Source organism: Vitis riparia, chromosome 18 (assembly GCF_004353265.1).
Source record: "Vitis riparia cultivar Riparia Gloire de Montpellier isolate 1030 chromosome 18, EGFV_Vit.rip_1.0, whole genome shotgun sequence".
Lineage (NCBI taxonomy): Eukaryota > Viridiplantae > Streptophyta > Magnoliopsida > Vitales > Vitaceae > Vitis > Vitis riparia.
In genome coordinates, this window is record NC_048448.1 from 11,146,433 (window position 1) to 11,168,509 (window position 22,077).

The 22,077-nt window shown below is 35.6% G+C and overlaps 4 protein-coding genes across 5 annotated transcripts; 2 read left to right on the forward strand and 2 right to left on the reverse strand.

Annotated features, from left to right (window-relative positions):
- Positions 1-1,846: 1,846 nt before the first annotated feature.
- LOC117905400 (dihydroflavonol 4-reductase-like) lies at positions 1,847-3,706 on the reverse strand. Its single transcript, XM_034818328.1, has 6 exons — positions 3,562-3,706; positions 3,293-3,462; positions 2,709-2,906; positions 2,435-2,594; positions 2,124-2,316; positions 1,847-2,021 (listed from the first exon to the last, which is right to left on the reverse strand). Exons 1-6 carry the CDS (start codon positions 3,704-3,706, stop codon positions 1,847-1,849), a joined length of 1,041 nt encoding a protein of 346 aa, XP_034674219.1.
- Positions 3,707-7,579: 3,873 nt separating this feature from the next.
- On the forward strand, positions 7,580-10,358 carry LOC117906647 (mannan endo-1,4-beta-mannosidase 7-like). The gene is made up of 5 exons (XM_034819762.1): positions 7,580-7,950; positions 8,071-8,265; positions 8,634-8,756; positions 9,256-9,458; positions 9,581-10,358. Exons 1-5 carry the CDS (start codon positions 7,627-7,629, stop codon positions 10,035-10,037), a joined length of 1,302 nt encoding a protein of 433 aa, XP_034675653.1. The 5' UTR covers positions 7,580-7,626; the 3' UTR covers positions 10,038-10,358.
- On the reverse strand, positions 10,202-15,748 carry LOC117906645 (glucose-1-phosphate adenylyltransferase large subunit 1-like). Of its 2 annotated transcripts, none has more exons than XM_034819760.1 (15): positions 15,469-15,748; positions 14,912-15,201; positions 14,677-14,799; positions 14,346-14,519; positions 14,126-14,218; positions 13,959-14,042; positions 13,822-13,877; positions 13,298-13,391; positions 12,931-13,116; positions 12,706-12,786; positions 12,277-12,363; positions 12,095-12,199; positions 11,453-11,559; positions 10,788-10,848; positions 10,202-10,638 (listed from the first exon to the last, which is right to left on the reverse strand). In XM_034819760.1, exons 2-15 carry the CDS (start codon positions 15,131-15,133, stop codon positions 10,537-10,539), a joined length of 1,575 nt encoding a protein of 524 aa, XP_034675651.1. In that variant the 5' UTR covers positions 15,134-15,201; positions 15,469-15,748; the 3' UTR covers positions 10,202-10,536. The 2 variants fall into 2 exon arrangements, with proteins under 2 accessions (XP_034675651.1, XP_034675652.1); XM_034819761.1 differs by having other exon boundaries at positions 15,447-15,748.
- Positions 15,749-21,013: 5,265 nt separating this feature from the next.
- On the forward strand, positions 21,014-21,814 carry LOC117907838 (50S ribosomal protein L31, chloroplastic). The gene is made up of 2 exons (XM_034821497.1): positions 21,014-21,141; positions 21,265-21,814. The coding sequence occupies exons 1-2, from the start codon at positions 21,073-21,075 to the stop codon at positions 21,601-21,603; spliced, it is 408 nt and encodes a 135-aa protein (XP_034677388.1). The 5' UTR covers positions 21,014-21,072; the 3' UTR covers positions 21,604-21,814.
- The last annotated feature ends 263 nt before the right edge of the window (positions 21,815-22,077 follow it).

Here is a 22,077-nt window from a genome sequence, read left to right on the forward strand (position 1 = left end):
TTCTTCCAATTCGCCATATAGAAAATCAATTTTGACATCAAATTACTCTAACTCTAAATCAAATAAAGCAATCATAGCAATAACACTTTGATTGAGTTATGTTTCACAATTAGAGAAAACACTTCATTGAAACCCACTCCCTCCTTTTATGTGTAGCCCTTTAGCTGAAAGAAAGTGTGAACTCACCTGTAAGCTCAACAAGCCTTCGTAGATTATAGACAACTTGACTAGGCTTCTCAACTAGTTGTCAAATATGGTTCTTTTGAAAAGATTCAAACTCTTCATTCATAACAACAATCCATTATGTAGACTCCCTATTAGTGATAACTTCATGATAAGTACAATGTTTCTTATTTTCAATGTTTTCTATCACACTAAGTGCATAAGCATACCTTTGAGATGGTTTAATCTATCTTCTCATTCTATCTCTAATCAAACTATATTATTACTCTTATGATGTATTTTCTTTATCATTAGGATGTTGCACTCCTTTCTCCTTTGACTTCAGCACTTAAATTGTTCTTTCGATGGTTCTTGAAACTTTAGGCGCAAACTCCACCTTCTCTTTTAGTTGAAGTTGTTTTCTACATCAAATTGCTTCTTCCTATGACTTAACATCACAAAATCATTATAAATCATATCTAATAAGACATTTGGAGAATGTTGAATATGGGCACAATAGTTTGTACTCTTTCACTCCATTTGCATATCCCAAAAATATACACTTTATTTTCCTTGGTTCCAGCTTACCTTGGTTCACATTAGCATAAGTAACACAACAAAAATTCTTAAATTAGCATAACTAGAAGGGGACTAGACCATACCAAGTTTTCTATAATTTTTTATTCATGGTTAGAAAGAAAAGGAAAATATTGCTTGCTTTTCTCTTACTAACAATATTGATGTTGCATTTCCAAGTAACTAGTTTGGAATTTGCCTAGGGTGTGGTGCTACTTAAACAAGTTGGTCTAAATCAGTTTATATCCAACATGATATTTAGGATGGTTTGAAAAAATATTTATAATCCTTGAATTGGGCTTAGGTTGAGAGAAATCGGCCCTAACTCAATTTGAATTGGGCTTGAGTCAAGAGTTCAACCAAAACAAGCTTAACTAATTCGATTTAACAATTTATAATATTTATAATCTATATTATTTCACATGACAATGTTCAATTTATATAATTCAAATAATTTTCAAAGTGATGTATCAAAATTTAATTATGCAAGATAATAAATTTTTTTATTGTTATCTTAGAATGATATATTATTTATTATTTAAGTTTTGGTATAAATGTATAAAAGATAAAATTTTAAAAATTCATTACAAATGGGTTTAACTCAACTCAAATTTAACTCAATAATCCGAACATGTCTAACCCAAGTTTGGAAAAATGAGAATAAATTACGTTTGTATTGACTATCTTGGATTTGAGGTTGGGTTGGGTTAAGTAAAACCGTAAGAGTTGAACGTTTATATATTTGGATTGGGCTCTGGTTGGGTGCAAACCCAACCAACCCCTCGATTTGGTGGCCTATGTTTACCTGCCAAGATCCAGGGCCTCCAACTTCTCTCAGGCTTTCCTGAGACCTAGCCTGAAAATTTGACGTACTTAGTTACTTAGGTCTACATTTCATGGACCGAAGCCCACGCCAGGGGTGTGGGGTACTAAAGGCAAATCACACATCAAATTCAATGGCCATGAAATCCCACATAAATGAGAGCAAAACCGCATAAATCACAGCTTTAGTGGTCAGCATTATCACAAAACAGTGCACAATTGTCAAATTTAAAGGAATATGATAAAAGAGAGTGACAGTATCCATCACTTCTGGTCTCGTTGCTTCTTACTTGTCAGCCGGAAGTGGCAGAAGCCCCTTCTCTCTGCATGATTCAATGGCTTCAGCACACACATCCCCAATGTCGTATTCCTCCGAATTGTACTGAAATTTGTATCCAAGGTCCAATAGTTTCTTAGAAGAGAGCGGAACGGGTTTCGGGAATTGATCCATACCCTCAAATCTGCGCAAAAATCAATATACAAAGTTCATCAAGTGGTAGCTAGCGAAGAGCCAGTGCATCAAAATCTAATATAGCATATAGTCATTCAGTAGGCATGCATACTTGGTTGGGATATTGTACTCTGGATACTTGTTGCTCAATGACCTAGCGAGCTCTGTGATCTCAAAACAATGAGAGGAGCAAATGTATCGTCCCCTTGCTTCTGGATGCTCAAACAGGTATATATGAGCATTGCACAGGTCCTCTACATGCACAGCTTGTCCTCGAGTCAAGAGCACATAGCTGCGTTCATCTCCTATATATGTATATAACATGAAGGATATGTCATGGTGTGTGGATATGCAGTGATCGTGGCATAATAACAATAGTAACAATCAAAGTAGCCAATCAAGTTCGACTTTTTTCAGACGTACCAGTAAGCAAGGCAAGTGAAATTTTAGCACCAACTGACAAGGAAGGTGAAATAAAAGGACCAATCACGAAAGGGGGATGAATGGTGACAAGATCAAGGCCTTTCTCTTTGGCGAATTCCCATGCAACTTTCTCCGCTGTGGTTTTAGCAACGTAATACATCTGTAGCAGCACAACTAAAATCTTCAGGCCAGGATCATAGTATTCTTGTTAATTACCGGCCCATGGTTATTAATTGTGTAGTAATTTTGTTAAAAAAGAAAGATAAGTTCTGACCCATGCAGTCATCTTTTGAGCCTTGCAGTAGTCTATATCAGTCCAGAAGCTCTCATCAAACTCAAGCGGAGGCGGTTGTGGCCCAGTGGAAATGGTTCCGGTGGTTGAAGTGTAGATAAGCCGCTTAACGCTCTTGGCCTTAGTGCAGGCCCTCATGATGTCCAACATTCCATTTACTGTTGGTTTTATCATTTCATTCTGCCGCAGCAGTATATAATATTATTCATCTTTACCAAAGGAAAGGACGTCCATTGTTATCATTTATCAACATATGATAATAACAGTTATTATAATGATAATAATAGTAATAATTAATAGTCAAATATCAAACTGTTTGGCTGCACTGAGACTAGACATTTGCAGAATATGTTATTCTTTTGAGTGCTCCACGCCGTTGGAGAAAACAAAAGAAGTATTTATCGGGTGGGGTTCAGGATACAAGCTTGTTGCAAACAGAAATTGCTCCATACCACTTTTTTTTTTTTTTTTTAACCATTTCAAATGCCTAGGCTGCAATCACGGAAGATGGCCAAAAAGATCACCTCTTTCATGGAAATATTAAGCTAACAATTAAAAATTATTACCTCGGCGTCCTTAACCGATATGTCCATAGGGGAAGCGACATGGTAGACTCCAACACATCCCTGAATAGCATCGTCAAAACTTCCCTCTTCCTTCAAATCTGCTCTCCACAAGCTCAGATGCGTGCCGGCTTTCGGCAATTCCAGAAGATGCTTCACCTTACCATGGTCCGCTGCAACAGACCCTCGTTATAAGCTTATGATATGAAATGCATGAATGGTATTAAATCTTAGAAAATAAACCAAGACAGTGAATTACGAGTAGTACGAACCGGGATCGCGCACAGTTCCATGAACATAGTAACCTCGTTGGAGAAGCCTCATAACCAGCCATGATCCTATGAATCCTGTGGCCCCCGTCACGCAAACGCTGCCCTTTCCACCTCCCTCGTTCTGATCAGTCCGACCTCCTTCCATCCCTCTGCATGAAATTCACTGCTTGGTCAACTTGGACATCATATATAACAGATGCCTACCCTCTATTTGTTGATAAAAGATTGGCCTACCTTAATAATTTGCTAATAAAATATTGGGCCCTTGTTTTTCGAGGTTGGCTCCTACTCTTTGCCTGTATTGGCCCGGCCTAGGGTTATTACGCGTACACCATGAACAGAAAAAATAGAGGGAGTGAAAAGGTTCCCCTAAGACACATCATATCATTGACCGATCTCTTCCAGTTCCTATTCACTTTGGTTAATATTGGAATATAATAAAAATTTATAATAATAAAAAAAATACAACTACATAAAAAGAAATTAAACTAGTAAACACATTGGTTTATTTGTAAAAAAACTCATTATGTCATCCATGTTGAAGCCTAGTCAACTCGCAGCGGTGCTTCTCCCTTCTTCCCTACGAAAGATGTCCGGACAGGTTGTCTGGACACACCCTCTGAAGCTCAAGTCAGATGATTAATGTCAATTCAAGATATTGCCCCCTTTTTTGGAGCTAAAGGAGTGTTATATTGCCCGCGTACCTTGATTTTGGGTTGGAGGAGAGCTTTTATAGTGTCTAAAACGGTGTCACATCTATGCCGAGGTGGCTTCTTAACTTTCGCAGTCATGGTGACAGCACAATTGATGACAGAGCAATCATCACCCTTTAGGCGATTGACAGGGATTGCTAGTAAGGATGACCTGATGGTTCATTTGTCACCTCAGTCTGCAGGTTGTATGGTGCAGTGTGTAGCAGGTCACCTGCAAAAACAAGGTGACATCCCATCGAGCGTACTTCTGGCATAAGAAGAATGATTACTTGTGGGAGTGGGTCAGGAAACCTATTCAAAATGCATCGTGCAGTCTTAGAAGAACACAATATAGCCAACTATTGATACTCATATGCCGGATTGGACATTCCGATCTAGTTATGCTCGTTCGGACAAAGATAGAAGGATGCCACGTGAAGCAAAGGTGGCCTGCCACATGGCCACATGGGAAACCCCTACAATCCATAGCAAAACATAAAATTAAAATAGAATTGGAAAAATAAAAATAAAAAACTAGAAAAAAAAACAAAAAAAATAAAAATAAAAAATTGGTTTCTCAATCAAAATCCATCTTCTATTAACACTTACCTTTCTTTTTTGCTTATACATCTTTTAGAAACATTTGTCTTAATTGTGTTTTAAATATTGCAAAAAATAATTTTTTTTTTTTTTAAATTTCACATCCTATTTATTCTCTTCCAAAATTAAAAACTTTTAATTTATGACTTTGTTCATACATCAATGCCAATGGCAATTTTAAAGGAAGAGAACTACAATTTTTAATCTACAACAGGGTGTCGTTTCCTCTCCCTTTAATTCTTTTGTACCAGGCCTTGGACTTCTTAGAGTTCAGGAACAGCCCACATAAAAGCCCATTTTAAGCTGGAAGCCCAGTTTGGCTGAGCCTGATATATGGATTTTCATTTGAAAATTTGAAATGCCGCCTAGTGTTGCTGTCCTGTTATCGCAAAAATTGGCAAACATAATCATGTGGGTTTGGTTTGAAAGCCTGTCGTTAATTTCAGGAGTACAAATTGGAACGCCGCCCAGAACCAGACCCTGGTTTCAAGTTTCATGCCCGGGCCAAATTTGATTTCAATCTCAGTGATCCGAGCAAAATGGAGCTGGTGCGAGGTACGATTAGAATCATCCTGGGCTAGCCCATTCACCAAATTTACGAGTGTCTTCTTCCATGACCTATTAACTATATGGATCCGGTCCAAGACCATAAATTTTTGTAGTTAAATGCTGTCTGTCACGGACTCATTGAAGTGCCTATCAGACCACTTCCGCATTGATGATTCTAGTAATTGCCAGGCTCAGTTAAAGTAGGACCCACTGATGGAACCTCCATTTTTGCAGCTATCTCGCATTTGGAACTCTTTTATTTCTTCGATGCTTTATATTTGTGGTATGATTTGAAAGGAGAAACAAAAGGTTGTTTTCACTTTTCACCCGCACCAGCCAGAACCTGGCTACAAGCCTACAACATTTTCCTCTCGTGATTTCTATTTGCATCTTGGGAGAAAATAAAAAATGTTGAGAGCTTTTAATTACTTAAGCATATTTTGATTATTTTCTGAAAATAAGAAAAATAAATGTATTTAAAAAGTTTGGAATGATTTTTAATTTTGAAATCCTAATATTATTCATTGGATTTCCATGGGGGGCCATGAGTACAATAAATCTGATATGATTTTATGAATACGTTTGGGTCGTTGGGGCACAAGCGCACAAGGGATCACAAGAGAATCCGTAGTATCTGGGTGCCCATATCTATAAATGGGTCCTTCATCTCCAGGAACATATAGCTGCTAATGCACAGTATCCGAACCAAGCACATGGCCTCAACTACACCCAAGGTTAACGTCACCGAATGATAAACCACTTGATTATAGTTCAAGGCCTTAGGCCCAGCAAAGTAGTTTCACTAATGAAAACTCATTCCAGCCTCGGGATGGGGGTTGGCGCCAGGAACCCAGGAAGCTGCACGATGGTGTGCCGACACTTTTGTTGCAACGCTGATCACGGACCCATATTCCAGGCCACAGAAGTGCGTCGGTGGTTGGTACTTGGTACATTCAAAAGGACACAATACGTTTTCCGTTTCCATTTTCACAGTGGAAGGTAAAATATGGTATAAAGGAAAAAGATAAAAAACGCATGCCGGACTCACATGCACCCACAAACAACATTAATGGCAGCAATGTGGAGAGTGGGGCCAGTTTTCACATGGCGACGCCATTCTTTAGCCGCGTCTTCCTTTTTTGGAAGTAGCTCACCTGTTATCGCATGTAATTCTTTTGTGCTGGCTTTCTCTCTTGAGTAATTAAACCGGCTTGACTTGAGTGTCATAAAGATGCTACAATTTTTTTACCCCTGCGAACCAAACAATTCGTTCCATTGGGACAGTGTAAATTGTATACATATAGGATAATTCCTGACCACTCCCAATGTAACCTAGACATCGCTAAAAGTTAAAAAGAGATAAAAGACCCACCACCTCCCATTACGTGAGGTACGGGAATGTGATTGGAACACACCGCCCAAATTACGTCCGACTACAATTCACTAAATGACCAATAGGGCAAAAGGCCAAAGAGAAAGGAAGATGCTCTGTTTTTCTTTTCCTGTTCCTAGATTCTTCCACTTCGCATTCACTCTTTCGTCTTTATTCTTTGCTTTGAGGTTTTGAGTCTCCCATTTGCCTTGCCTCCGTTTAGATACCAAATCCATGGATTCGATTTCCTTATACGACGTCAGTACAATCATCGTGTCTCAAATTCCTAGGTCTAAACTCCAAAGTCAAAACAGAGCTGTAATGCGGCGCACTGAATTACGCCGTGATGTTCGCATTAGTTTGGAAATGACTTAAACCTGCTTTCCGCCAATGCACTGCTCCGCATTCACGGTGGGGAAGGTTATAACTTATAACCAGCCACGTCTAGAAATCTAACATAACAACTACAAACAAAAATCTCGTGACTACCTCACAATTTATTGCAGGAGATTCTTACCTGTATAAGTATCGAGGAACTATGTAAGGGAATCGATGCTGTCAGCGGCAATCCCCTTGTTTTGTATCCAGTGGAAAAGTTAAAGAACTTCGAGGAATGGAAATAATGAGGGACATGGACGATGGCAGTTAATCTTTGGGGCCCCACCAAATTGAGTGTAAGCCCCTACAATTCTTCAAGACGGCAATACAGGGGTAGAAGCCTATGGACATTTTCACCCTCATTGTTTAACAGAGATCTTCAATTAAGTGCTTAATTAGTATATAAGTTGCTTTTTATACAACTATATAACCCACAAAAACTCTGAGAAGCTTTTCCACATTGAACTGAGAGAGATGAAGAGTTGGGCTTTAGCTTTGCTTGTTCTTGTGTTTATTCAGAAACAGGGGAATTTCCTCCAAGTGGAAGCAGCCGATGGGTTCGTTAAAACCAGTGGAATGCATTTCGTGTTGAATGGGATTCCGTACCATGCAAATGGGTTCAATGCGTATTGGTTAATGTATGTGGCCTCAGACCCATCTCAGAGAAGCAAAATCTCATCTGCCTTTGCAGAAGCTGCAGGTCATGGCCTTACGATAGCCAGAACATGGGCTTTCAGTGATGGTGGATACAGCCCTCTACAGTACTCTCCTGGCTCCTACAACGAACAGATGTTCCAGGTTTGTCTAAGATTTCTGCCCCTTTTTTTTTCTCTCTCTTTTTTATGAAATTTTTAATCCATGTATTATTGTCCATGACCTTTCTTCTTCATTCTTTCTTTCCTTTCTTGGGTTCAAAAGGGGTTGGATTTTGTAATATCAGAAGCAGGAAAATATGGGATGAAGCTAGTGTTGAGCTTGGCAAACAATTATGAAAGCTTTGGAGGAAAGAAGCAGTATGTGGACTGGGCAAGAGGTCAGGGGCAGTATTTAACATCTGATGATGATTTCTTTAGGAACTCAGTGGCGAAGGGATATTACAAAAACCATATCAAGGTGGGTATCACATACAACAGATCTTGTTCCTAATTCCTATCGTATTTTGTTGTTCTTTCTTATCAACATCTCTTACTGGATTGTTTTGCTTTATTTGATTTTATTACTTCTGAATTTTGTTTTGGTGTCTTGGATTTTGGGTAATGGGATGAGTTTCTGCATTTGTTATGACATCATTTCAACAAGGGTTTCCACCAAATTTTCTTCTCCGCTTTGGCAAATAGCTTCCATGATTACAGCTACTCATTTTGTGAAAAATTATTGAGTGTTATTCCCTCCCCCCCCCCCCCCCCCATCAAGAAAAAAAAAGGAAAAAGAAGAGCAAAAATGGTGATATTGATTCTAATTAATTTTCCATTTCTCATTAGACTGTTCTTACAAGGCGTAACAGCATCACTGGAGTTGTTTATAAGGATGAGCCAACGATAATGGCTTGGGAGCTTATGAATGAGCCTAGATGCACTTCAGATCCATCAGGGAAGACGATTCAGGTTAGGCAAATCTCCCTCTTTCATTTGCTTCATCGTTACCTCACTCTGAAGTTCTAACTTATATTTATTTTTATTTTTTTACATAATATAAGATGTTAGGTTCTTTTTTGCTTTTACATTTTTCCTTGACAAAGTGATCCATCCTGCCAGTCAAATCAGACTTTGAGCTCTTAATCTTCCTATTAGTACTTATTCCAAAGCAGGAACAAGAAATGCCTAATTGCTGCATAATTCTTTTGCAGCGTCCTTAACAAGGATTCTAAAATTACCATTTTTTATCATAGCTTTTCTTTGAAATTAATATTTATATAGGGACCACTAAATCCACCACCAAACTTGTTGCCAAGCTCCATTTAGTGGGTCTCTAGTTGAGTAGTGGGAAGGGCTGTAATTTTCGTTGCTAGTGGGAGCAGGAATCTTAGCCCCATGACTGGGCATAGGATTAGGTTGGGTTACCTACCCAGAAAGATAAATAAATATTGTTGTATTTGTGTGACAGGCTTGGATTACAGAGATGGCCTCTTATGTAAAATCCGTTGATGGAAATCACTTACTAGAAGCAGGTTTGGAGGGGTTTTATGGACAAACATCACCTCAGAAGCAGCAATACAATCCAAATTTTCAAGTGGGAACAGATTTTATTGCAAATAATCAGATCCCTGGCATTGATTTTGCTACAGTTCACTCATATCCTGATCAATGGTAATAATCTTAAAATACATGGAGTTCCATCTTGAAACTGGCAATTTTACCGTAAAAAGCTCCCATCCTATCTATTTGCCTACAATGCCTCCTGAAATGTGTTATTTCTTTTGGATGAGCAGGTTCTCTAGCTCAAGCGATGACACCCAACTTTCATTCTTGAATGAATGGCTCAACAATCATATCCAAGATGCACAGAACGTTCTTCGAAAACCGCTTCTCTTTACTGAGTTTGGGAAATCATCGAAAGATTCCGGTTACAGCACATACCAGAGGGACATGCTGTTCAACACAGTCTACTCTGCAATCTATTCATCAGCCAGGAGTGGAGGTGCAGCTGTTGGTGGCATGTTCTGGCAACTTCTAACCGAAGGAATGGACTCTTTCAGAGATGGCTATGAGATAGTCCTCAGTGAGAGCCCCTCAACAGCCAATGTGATTGCTCAACAGTCCCACAAGCTTTACCTGCTTCGGAAGATGTATGCTAGGTTGAGAAACATACAGAAGTGGAAGAGAGCCAGAGCCATCAGAAGGGCTCAATGGTGGAATAGGAACAAGGGCAAGAATACGGGAAATTAACTAAATAAAGAACATGACACAAGTTGTCCTAAAATGAAACTAGAGATGTTTTTAAATGATTTAGTTAAGTTAAAGCTTCATGTTTGTTATGGATTTGGTAAGTTTGCAAGGAGGTGAATGCTCTCTTAGAGATGAGTTTTGTTCATCCAAGGGAGTGAGACATATAAGATAACGTGATTTTCATAGATACATCTATGTGTAATTTAAAGGTAATTCTTATCTACTTGTGTTTTGAGCCCAGTCTACCATGTACTTGGCTGTAACATTGTCCTCACTACCAAATGGACTACAAATCAATAAAGCAAAAGAGCCCTTTATTTATTGGGAACTATTCTCAACTAGCTATCTTTGCAAGGCTCCTTTTTATCAGCGGAACTTCACTTCAAATATCCCATTTGTAGTTTCTCATGGCAGACAAGTTAAAGCAGCGGACCGCCTGCTCTCTTAGCTTTATGACTGCTCAACTTGAACAATGATTCCGTGGTACTGCTTCAAGGTTTTAAATGATGGTTCCATCATTAATTGTTGCATTCTTCAGGATAACTGTGATCCCGGATCTAATATAGAATCCTTCACTTGGCCTGTCCGCTTCTTGAACACCCTGAGCCATCAAAACATTCAGCGGATGAGCATCACTCAAGTAAAAAATAGAAAATCATTTTTCTTTGAGTAAAACATTTTTGTTTGCTTTCTACAAGAGATATTCTAAGAGCAGTGAAACTTCTAGTGATAGTATACAACTAAACTTACATCTGCATTTGCAATGACCACGTCTCTTCCTATCTTGGCATTCTTGTCAATTATGCAGTTCCTACAAGAAAATTGACACAACCTTATCAGCTGTCTGACAGATGTCATCTTTATCTATAATCATTTTAAGAAACTTAAACAAGGAACATGAATCGTGACTGCTTGGTAACTGTCAATGCCGTGACGTTTTTGGCCCATGACATCAACATGGAGCTTGTTTGGTGAGTGTCAATTGCCATAAAGTATTTGGTCAGCAGGGTCAACACACAGCCTTGAAGTTGAATGGTTGGAACCATCAATGAGCATAAATTTAGGGGCCACAGCAAAAACATGGTCTCCTTCAAACATGTGACTCAGATTCATTTCACTGAAAACACTTTCACCAATAAGCAAAATGCTTGATGTCTCCATTTTCTTTGCCATTTAGTTTCCATGGTTAGTTGTTCATTTTTTATTAGTCCCTTATTTTTTAGAAGAATGAATTTAAGAGAACAAGAACTTGCAACGGACATGGTGAAATGAACCAGTGAAGAAACCTAGTGATGCATAGCTCAAGAATAAGATCACTAGATTTTTTATATTGGAGCATAACTGTTTCTCAGTTTATCACTTTTTACATGCACATGTGAAAGAGGGAGATGGCAGAGAGAGAATGAGAGATGTACCTGATTCTGGTGTTCTGTCCAACACCAATTGGAACCTTTCCTTCTGCTAGCAGAGACGCAATTTCAGATTCAGTTTGATAATAGTCTGCACCCATCATCATAGTATCCTGAAAACAGAAACACATGTTCAAAGCCAAATAAAATCATTATTTTCACTCTGAAAACAGAAACAAAAATTCTTGAGCAGCACGCTATGAAATTTGCATGCATTACGGCCATGGTTGCACCCTATTCAAAATGCTTCCTGAAAGCACGAAGAAAAGCAGGCAATTGCAGCCTCATGGGATAAGAAAAGGGACCATTTACAAGGTTATCTTGTAGAACTACAAACCAAAACACAATTCTGGAACTGGATTAGTTCATTAGCTCTATAGTGGCCATTAGAATTCAATCTTCCATGAAATTTCTTCATAATGCACTTCTATGTTCACAACTAACATTTCTTTGCATAATCTGGAGACAGTTTCATCCAATGTAGTCTAATGAGTAGGTCTAAGCTGTACACGTTGGAAAGGGTTCACCTGTGAAACACTGGTATCCAAAAGCCTGCTTCTCTAATTAACCTGGTTACATCAGAAAATCTAAAGGTTCTGCTAACTCTAAAAGGGAGACCAAACCTTAGCATAAAATACGATAACTTACCTTAAGCTCAACACCATACTCCAAACGTGAGCGCACACCAACTATTGAGCGTTGGACGCTACATTCCCGCAAGAAACAACCATGTGAAATAATTGCATCCAAAATCTGTATGGACCAGTTAAACCATGAGACAGAAAGAAACATTACTTAAGTCAAAAAATGATTAAAGATCACCGTCATACCCTGCATTCTTCAACTTTAGTAGGAGGCAAGAACCTAGGAGATGTGTAAAAGGGAGTCTTTGGATCATAAAATTCAAACTTTGGAGGCTGCAATAATAGAAAGATGAAGTTAGTTCACAAAGCCATTTTCTCATCCCTGGGATAGAAAATTTGATTTATGTTGGATATTATTAATGAAGTCTCATTAATGGTCCTGGATTATTCATTGCCAAAACTATTTAGAACTTCTGCATTATTTTGAATAAATCTAGGTTGACAATATCTGGTCCCATGTCTTCCCCAAAATACCACATTCTAAAATTTGTATTTTCCTTGATATTCTCAAAACATTTTTCAATTTCAAAGTATTCAATGTAGCTAGTAGCACTTGAAAGTGCTATGAAATAGTACTTTGGGTCAATAAGAATATTTGCATATCAAAATACAAACCTGTTCTGTAAGAGCCAAGTTGGCATCAAAGAAAGATTTTATTGTTCCAATGTCCTCCCAATAGTCATTGAATAAGTATGCCTGACAATATAAAGATATTAAAAAACTCAGCAATTTGATTATGGAGTTGAGACCTGACTTACTCAAATCCAAGAACCAACTAGAATGAAAATTAAAGAAAAGTTCCAAAGAGCAAAGAAATATAGAGTCAAAGCAATCACTCACTTGAACATTGTGGTCTTTCACAGCCAAAGGAATGATTTCAGAGCCAAAGTCATTGCATGATAGGTACTTCCGTGTTAAAAGCTTTAGCAGGACATCAGTTCTAAATACATATACACCCATTGATGCAATATAAGGATACTTCTCTGCTTCCTTCTCAGAAAGACCTAGGAGGGTGGTATTAACTTTCTGCAGTGATAAAATCAAAGAATGTCATTAGATTAGATAAAAAGGAATTGGGCATCAGCTGGGATTACAATGGGGAAATACTAGAAGTAAAAGTAATTCTCAAGGTAGAAGCAAAACGTCAAGGAAAAATTGAATCAGACAAATATTGATGAAGAAACAACAGGAAGTAAAAGTGATCTACCATTGCTTTCAGATTGGGGCCCTTTGGTTTTTCAGAAAATTGGATGATTCGTCCTGTATTGTCAATCTTCATCAATCCATAGTCTGACGCACGGCTGCAGGACAATGAAATCGAAGAGATATCCAAAATTCATCACTAGAGAACAAGTATCTAAACTCTTTGTATTTACTTTTGTTCTCCAAATCATTATACATGCCAAATTAAGAAATGATGAGGCATTAATATCAGAAGTTCCTTATAACAGAAAACAAAATCCTAATAATAAACTATCAACATGTTTCTTACCTTTCTAAGATCTAAACTTCTAAAATAATTTTGTTTCCAAGTTAAAAACCAAAATGACGCTCTGTTTCCACAATTTGATATCCCCAATGCCTTCCCAATATGCAAGCATTGTACTCCATCCCAATGCAGACACCAAAACATTTTTTCCTCCAATTAACTTCCCTATTTTACAGTATTTGCTTTCCTGTGTGTGAAAATGGACTACTGCATGATTTGACATTAAAGTAAAACAAACCTACCTGTCATCCATGGGAACACATGAAACTGTAATATCAGCATTCGTGTCAATATGCTTCTGCAAAATGATTATGAATCAATAAGAAGGAATTTTTTGAAATATACAATAAGGCATTTTATCCATTTTAGGTAAATATACCTGCACAAAATCCATATAGTCCATCCTATAAAGATGATCACCAGACAAGATCAATATATGCTCCACATTCTTGTTCTTAGCATCCTACAAAAATCATCCAAAAGCCAATTTGCTTCATTCTCAGCCCAAATTTTTTCTAATGCATGTAGAAAATTACAGAAACCCACCTCAAAAACCCATATAAATTGCCTCACAGCATCTGCTGTTCCTTGGAACCACTTCTGTCCTGCTTCCCCTGGTGTTTGAGTGGCAGCCAGAACCTGTAACATGGAGTGAATTTGCTTTCATCCACCAAGATTGATCTCATTTTCCTGATTTATTTTTTCTCCATATTTTGGAAAAGTAGAGAATGCAGGTGTGATGTAATATTCTCCTAAACAATCCTACCTCCACAAATCCATCTCCAAAATTCACCCCGTTTCCAAAATTATATATGCGAGCAATATGCCTATTGAGGGATGCAGAATTGAACTGTGTCAAGATGAATATCTTTCTTATGCCACTGTTGATGCAATTACTCATAGGGACATCAATAAGCCTGTAACAACCTCCAATTGGAACCTGCAGACCAATTTGAACACAGATTTTAAGAACTTACTTCCATGAATAAACAATCAAAACCTCAAGTTTCTTTCCTCAAACTACAAACAACCATAAAACATCTTTCAGGGGTTATCAATCTGGAACACGAAAACATGCGGCATCAGTGTTTTCTTACAGCTGGTTTCGCCCTTCTACTGGTAAGAGGAAATAATCGAGTCCCAGCACCTCCACCCAGTATGATTGCAGCCACGCTACTTGGGTCGGCATGTTGTTTCTCAAAAACTGGTCCTTCAAATATCTGAAATCAAAATCCAAACACAAAAAATATATATATAATTGTACGAGAATTAAAATAGTATGGATGGACAAATTAAATTGATCATTGCATGGTGTTTGCATAGTATTCTTACCAGATTCTCTTGGTCAACATCCGGTGTAAGAACAGCGCGATTAATCGTTTTGGCCTTTCTTTCCTTTCTCAAGCTCCTCCATTGTCGATTGCTGAAACTACTGCTCCACAAACTGGTCCCAATCCTCTCCCCCCAAAACCCACTACCTACTTTACCAACACCTCTGTTTCTAACTGGCACCGGATGTACATTGCCCTTCACTTTCGCACAGCAAGAATCCATTGCCGTACCAGCCCAGAACTTAAAACCCCAGATAATTCACCAGAGATTCTTCTTGGGAGAAAAAAAACCTGCAATGCAACTCCACAGAGATATGGAATCTTAGTGAATCACCCACATAAAAGTAAAACTACTTTCCCGGAAAATCAAAAACAAAATCAAATACCCAGATGAGAGAATATACATAAATAGAAAACCAAAAAGTGACCCGATGCCAAAAACCATTGAATAAATAAAATAAGGAAAAAAAAATCCAAAAATTGATCGGACCAAAAAAAAAGAAAAAGAAAAGAAAACCAGAGATGAGTAAATGTACTTGAATGAAGGTGATCACATGCCTTGTGGTTAGGTGAAAAAAGAAGGTCAAAGTCCAGACTCCGGAGTGAGGAAACGCGTGAAGACGATGATGGCAGTCGAAGTAGCAGCGATGGTAAGTAGGTTGAAAGCCTGTGAGCCGTCACGAGAAACCTGCAAATGGTTAGCTTTAAAATGGCAACAAACAGGTATAATCATGTTGACGCAGATTTTTTCCGCATGCCATTTGCCGACGTGAGTTCACTTCCAAGCAAATCGACCCTCTCTTCATCCGCCTCCGCCTCCGCCTCTCCTCTTTAGTTTCTTCTGTGTAACATGAACGATTTTTTCCATTGCATAAGGAAATATTTGTGCAAAGGGCCAAAATATTTCCCCTCTATCAAAAACTAACCCCCATATTTTAAAATTTTAAAATATAACCTTAGAAGTATCAAAATGTCCTTACTTATATAAAAAAAAAATTAATAATAATATAAGATTTAGAATTTTTGATAGTGATTTTAGGAAGCGTTTTTACTACTTGAAAATTTTTATTATTCAAGTGTTTAAAATATTAAAAATGTTTTCTAAAATCATGTAATTTTATTATTATTTATTTGAAAATACGAAAATAATTATTATAATATTGGATGAGATCTTGTTTGTATCTTTTAATCAAATATCCCATATGTAATTTCTTTTTTTAAATTACATTATTTACTATTAGTCACAAAATAACATAATTTTAATATAATTTAATAGCTTAGTTTAATTCAATTTTTTTAATACAACTTAAGTATTAACCCAAAATAATTAACTTTCTTTTTTGGGAGTCATTTAATTTAATAATTTTAAAAAATAAATTAATTTTAACAAATAACTTTAATAATTAAAATAAAAATCAAATAATAAATTTATAGTCGACAACTTAAATGGGCAATTTAACTTAGATTGAATTTAAGTCTACTAAATTTTACCAAAGATTTTAAATTTAAATTTTAAAGTAACATATCAAATAAAATCTAGGGCTATATACATTTTATCTCCATATTTTTTACTTCATTTACACTTTTCCTAAAACTCGTTGAATATCAATATTTTACCCTTAATTTCAAACCCATCATAAAATTATAAAAGATTAACGGCTTGGAATTTCGGGACGATTAGGTAGGTTGCGTAAGCCGCCAGGGGAGGGCCACGTTAGCATCACCTCATTTTCAAACCGACATCACACATGATGTGGACGGCTCTGATGAACCACATGGAGGGCAGATATTGAATAAAGAGACCCTCAATGGCGTGACCCCACGTGGCTGTTATCTCAGTATCTTGGTCTTGTCACTCAGCTTCCAGACCTCCACCTCATTCCATTCTCCCGTAAGTCGTAACTTTGATTCATGTGGTGTGAAGTGTGAACCCCTGAATTATACTGCCTTTACCCCTTTTTTAAATAAAAAAAAAAAATTAATGTGATAAAAATAAAATTGAATGTCTATGGGATGAGCAGGGGAATCAGATTTGTGATCCTGTGCATCGCGAGCTGTGTGAAAAACGTGTGGTAGGGTCCAAAAGCCAATAACCACACGGAATGTGAGCATTGAGGAGGGAATCTCCAATGCCATGTCCGAATACAAACCAGGACGAATGTACACGACAAAAGCTAGTGACCGGGATGGATGCAGAAACTATGGTCTCACCCTCCCACAGGTGGCACAAAATGAATGGTCCATTATTATTTTATGTATTAGTCGTTAAGGAAGACCAGCAATAACGTTGTTGGATAATCGAGACTGGATAGTCATCATGGTTCAAAATTGATGGTGATGTGGACCGCCCATTCAATCTGCTAACCAAACTATTAGTGGTGGTACGTGAGCATTGTCCTGCAATTAAGTATTTTTAGAACTTAATGAGTTTTGTTAGAAAAGGAAAATTAATATACAAAAATGGAACCAAAGATTAGGACAAGCAAAAAATTTTTAAAATAGAAAAATTTGTATTTTTTTTTCTTAATTCTCGATTTGTAATTTTTTTTCTATTAGTTAGGTTAGATTAGGAGTAGGAAAGTGTTTAAAAATAGAAAATTTGTAGTGAACCAAAGACTGCAGCAGCTACATCCGACTCCAAATTCTATATTAAGAGCTAAAGTTACAATCACTGGTTACTAGGTTTTTGTCTCCATGTTTCTTTTTTATCCACCGCTGATTCCTACTCCCTGTTCCCACTACTTACCGATGTGGAGATCCATCTCCACTTCTGGATGCCCTTAAATTAAATGTTTAATTTATCGATGAGTATTTAATATTTATGCTCAACAACCAAGGTTCCAGAGGTCTCAACCTGGTGGACTCTGCGGGTCCAATTGTTCTGGATCACAAATCCAGGCGCATGAGTCCGAAACCTCGGAAGAAATGAATAAGTAAAGAGAAGAAAAATACGAATGCGAGGAGGTGGGTATGAGGAATTTGATGAATGTGGGGAGGAGTGTAGGGGAATCGAATCCACGCTTGAATTTCATTGAAGCGCTCGCCACCAAAATTGGGTTTACATCAAAACCAGCGAGTCCCACCCCAGACTTTTCCGCTTGCTAAAGGGAGAAAGTGACGGGCATCAAAATCATGGAAAAAGGAAGGCAACAAATATAACACGACAACGTTTGGATTGGTGATTGACTGGGATTTGACTCTCTTTGCAATTTGCTCGGTTTACCGTAAAGTTGGAAAAGGTATCCCATTTTTTGCATCTCCATGCTTAGGACAATATTTTCAATATAAATGATAAGCTATATTTGATTTAGAAATATATTAAAATATTTCATTTTGTTATAAAATATAAAAAATAAATAAATATAATTAGAATTAGTTATAACCTTGTTATTTTTAATTTAATTAATTTTATGTAAAAGATTAAAGATAAATAAAATGAATTTTAAATTTATTTTTCATTTTATATCAATTTTCTCTCTCTACCCTTTCTTCCTTTTTTCTTTTTTCTTTTTTTTTTTAATTTTAAAAATCAAATATAACTTAAAAAATTAAAACAATAAATAACTAATAAAACTATGACACAAAATAATGAACTAAAAAACTACAAAATAATATAATCAAACTTGATTCAAAGTAATAAAATCAAAATACATGTAATATCATCTAATTGGTAACATTTTTTGATACGTACTTCTGGCAATAGGTCAAATTGTTTAAGGGCTTTGGCTTCAATTTTAAGTTATTTAATAATAAATTCAACCAATAATTTATTTGTTTTCATGTTGAAGATGCAAGCAAACGTTATATTTTTCAACTTGGTACAACAATTGCTCGCTTGAGGAGCTCTTCGACTCAAGTCTAGAATGGAAGGGCCCAGTTTGAAGGTATTGTTTTGGCTATAACCTCAATTTCAAATCCAATTTTGACTTGGGGTTATGGATTTACTTAGGCTATGTTTGGTTCCCAGAAAATTAGAGAAAAAATGCAAGGAAAATAAAATATAAAGGAAAAGTAGAAGGAAATAAAAAATGAAGGAAAATAAAAAAAAATAGATTAAAAATTGATAAATTATTATTTTTGTTACTTCAAACTCATTTTATTTATTTTAACTCATTAATATAAAAATTAAATAATTTATAAATATATAAGTTTTTAATTAGTTTTAATCATGTTTGATTTTCTTTTATATTTTTCATAGGACAACCAAACATGAAAAAATCATTTTCCTTTACATTTTTTTTTTCTTTTCTTAGCAGGAACCAGACATAATCTTAAAATATGATCCAAATTATTGTATATACTTTATCTCTATATTGTATATAGAGAGAAAAATAATATACTCCTTTTTTTCCTCAAATACCCTTATTATATCATTTATTTTATCTCATATTTCATATCTTTATTATCCACCTTTTTTATTATTTATCTAGATATAATGTATAAAATTAAATTTATCATTTTCTTCTTATATAAGAGTTTTTACAATTTTTTTTCTCGAGACTTTCATTCACAATGATCCATACACTTATATTTTCATAAAATTAATTTAATTTATTTCTAAATAACACCTAATAGTTTTAAGTTTTTTTTTTAAGAAAAAAATAATAAAAAAGTTAAGTCTTAAATTGTTTGTATCATTTTTTCTAAATAATTTTCTCTTAATTGAAAAAGTATTTAAAAAGATAATCTTAAAAAAATTATACAAATGAGATGATTAATCTACTATCAATTATTTTAGCACTATCACTACGAATGAATATTAATGCTCATATTAAAAAGAACATAAATAAAGTTTAAAAGACATATATATTGATTTTGGATGTAAACCAACCTTTAAAAACAATTTTCTTTTAAGAAGTCAATTGTTCAACTAACCATCTAGCTAGTCGTTGGCATTAATGCAAGTCATGAATGATTGTCATAAGCTAAACCTTGAAAATTAATCCATTGATCATCTAGGTTGGACCATAGGTGCAATGATTTGTTACATTTTTCTCTTATTTTTTCAAACAATATCACTTTTTTTCTTTGTATATTTTCAAACTCACACACATATTTCTTTTGTAGTTATTTAAATAATTTTGTTAGAAGAATTTATGGCTTAAAATATTTTAGAAAATTAATATAAGAGTTATAAAAATATTTTTCTAACTATATTTCAACTTAAGCAAAAAGTTTTCATATATTTAATAAAATATATGATGTAACAAGTCACTCTCAATCAATAGTATAGATACCGTTTATTCTAAGTTGAAATGACACTTATGAATCATAATTTTAAAACACATCTTCAAAATTAAAAAGAGCTAATTTTATCATTTGAGATATCACATATGATGTCAATATTATTATCTGGATTTCTTCATCTATAAATGATATTTCATGGGAATAATTTAAAATTTTTGTACTTTCTAATTAAAGGTGGTACATATTCAAGTTAAATTTAGCACATGTATTTTTTATATCATTAAAATTTAGTACATGGTTATTACCTTCAATCTAAAAGTACACCAAATATTATGTTTAGTTGTCTTATAGAAAATATCAAAGAAATATTGAAGTTATTTAATATTTATATAAATAATAAAGTAACTAACATCAATTTGAAATAATATATAAAAATAATTTATTTTACTTTCTCTCTATTTTTTTTCCTTAATTTTATTAAGAACCAGATATAATTTAAAGAAAACAATTTTATCATATTTGATTCTACTATAAAAAAAATAAAATACTATTAAAATTAATTAGATATTATATATTTTAAATTTATTCAATCTTTATATAAGAGGATTAAAATAATTAAAATGAGTTAAAAATGATATATAAAAATAATTTATTAATTTTAAATCTATTTTTTATTTATTTCTTTTTTCTCGCACTATTTTCTTTACCTCGTATTATTCGGTCTTCCGAGCCAAACGTAGCCTAAAGCAAGCTCAGTGTTGCATCCAAGTGGATTTGGGCCAACTTCTTCCAGCTGAGCTCAAAATTTACTGGGCCCTCACTTGAGCTGGATGGGCCTCAGCGTATGTGTATGGGCCAAGACCATCCCCATTCGCAGCCCCTAAAACTTTACGCACAACCACATAATCTCATCTTCCTCGCATCCTTGTGGCTCGTTCTGGATTATTTTTCAGACACACACAGACAGAGCAAGAAATGGCGCTAACACTAAGCAACACCTTTCTCCAGAGAAAGCTCTCTCCTCCAACTCTTCCTATCAAAAAGGTTAATAGACGAAGCTATCTCTTTCTCTAAATTTATGGAAATCCTTTCCAATCAATCTGAATTTGAGATTAGTTTTATTTTTTTCCCAATTTAATTTAATGATTTTCTTGGTGTTAATTCCAGGCAAATGCTGTGAGGGCATATCGTCCTCAGTGGACGTGCAGGAAAAAAGACATACACCCACAGTTCTATGAGGACGCCAAGGTGTACTGCAATGGTGAACTGGTGATGACCACTGGTGGGACTCAGAAGGAGTATGTGGTCGATGTCTGGTCTGGAAACCACCCCTTCTACCTCGGGAACCGCTCCGCTCTTCTAGTGGACGCCGATCAAGTCGAGAAGTTCCGGAAGAAGTTTGGGGAAATATCACAGATTATGGAAATTCCTGTACTCAAATATGGAGAAATTGTGCTACCACCTAAACGCAAATCTGGTTCTGGTAAAGGGGGAAAGAAGAAGTAGTTGCCCAATTTCACGGTAAAAAGAAATAGCCTCTATTTGGTTGCAAGGAAAAAAATTGGAAGCAAGTTATGAATCTTATCTGTTTATGTTCTTACTTTTCTCAGCTTCCAAGTAGGGCAATTAGGGTTTTGGTTTTCTGTTTATTGGACAGTGTAATTTGATTACTTGTTATAAATTTTTTAAAGTAATCCCTATTTCGTGTTCAGTAGTATGTCTTAATTTTTTTCTTTTTCATTGAAGTAGGACTGTTTGTCTTTGCTTGTGTTACTTTATTGAATATTTATAGAGGGTGAATTAGATTCTGGTCTCTCATCTTGAATTTCTGTTCTGTGGCAGTAAATATACTAAGGCAGCCTTCAGATTGTGCTTTCATTGCACTTCCCATTTGTAGGACAGAAAAAAATAATGGAATTGCTAAAATATTAGCATTGCAGTAACCATAATTGTTTTATGGTGATTATATGTTTGCATTTG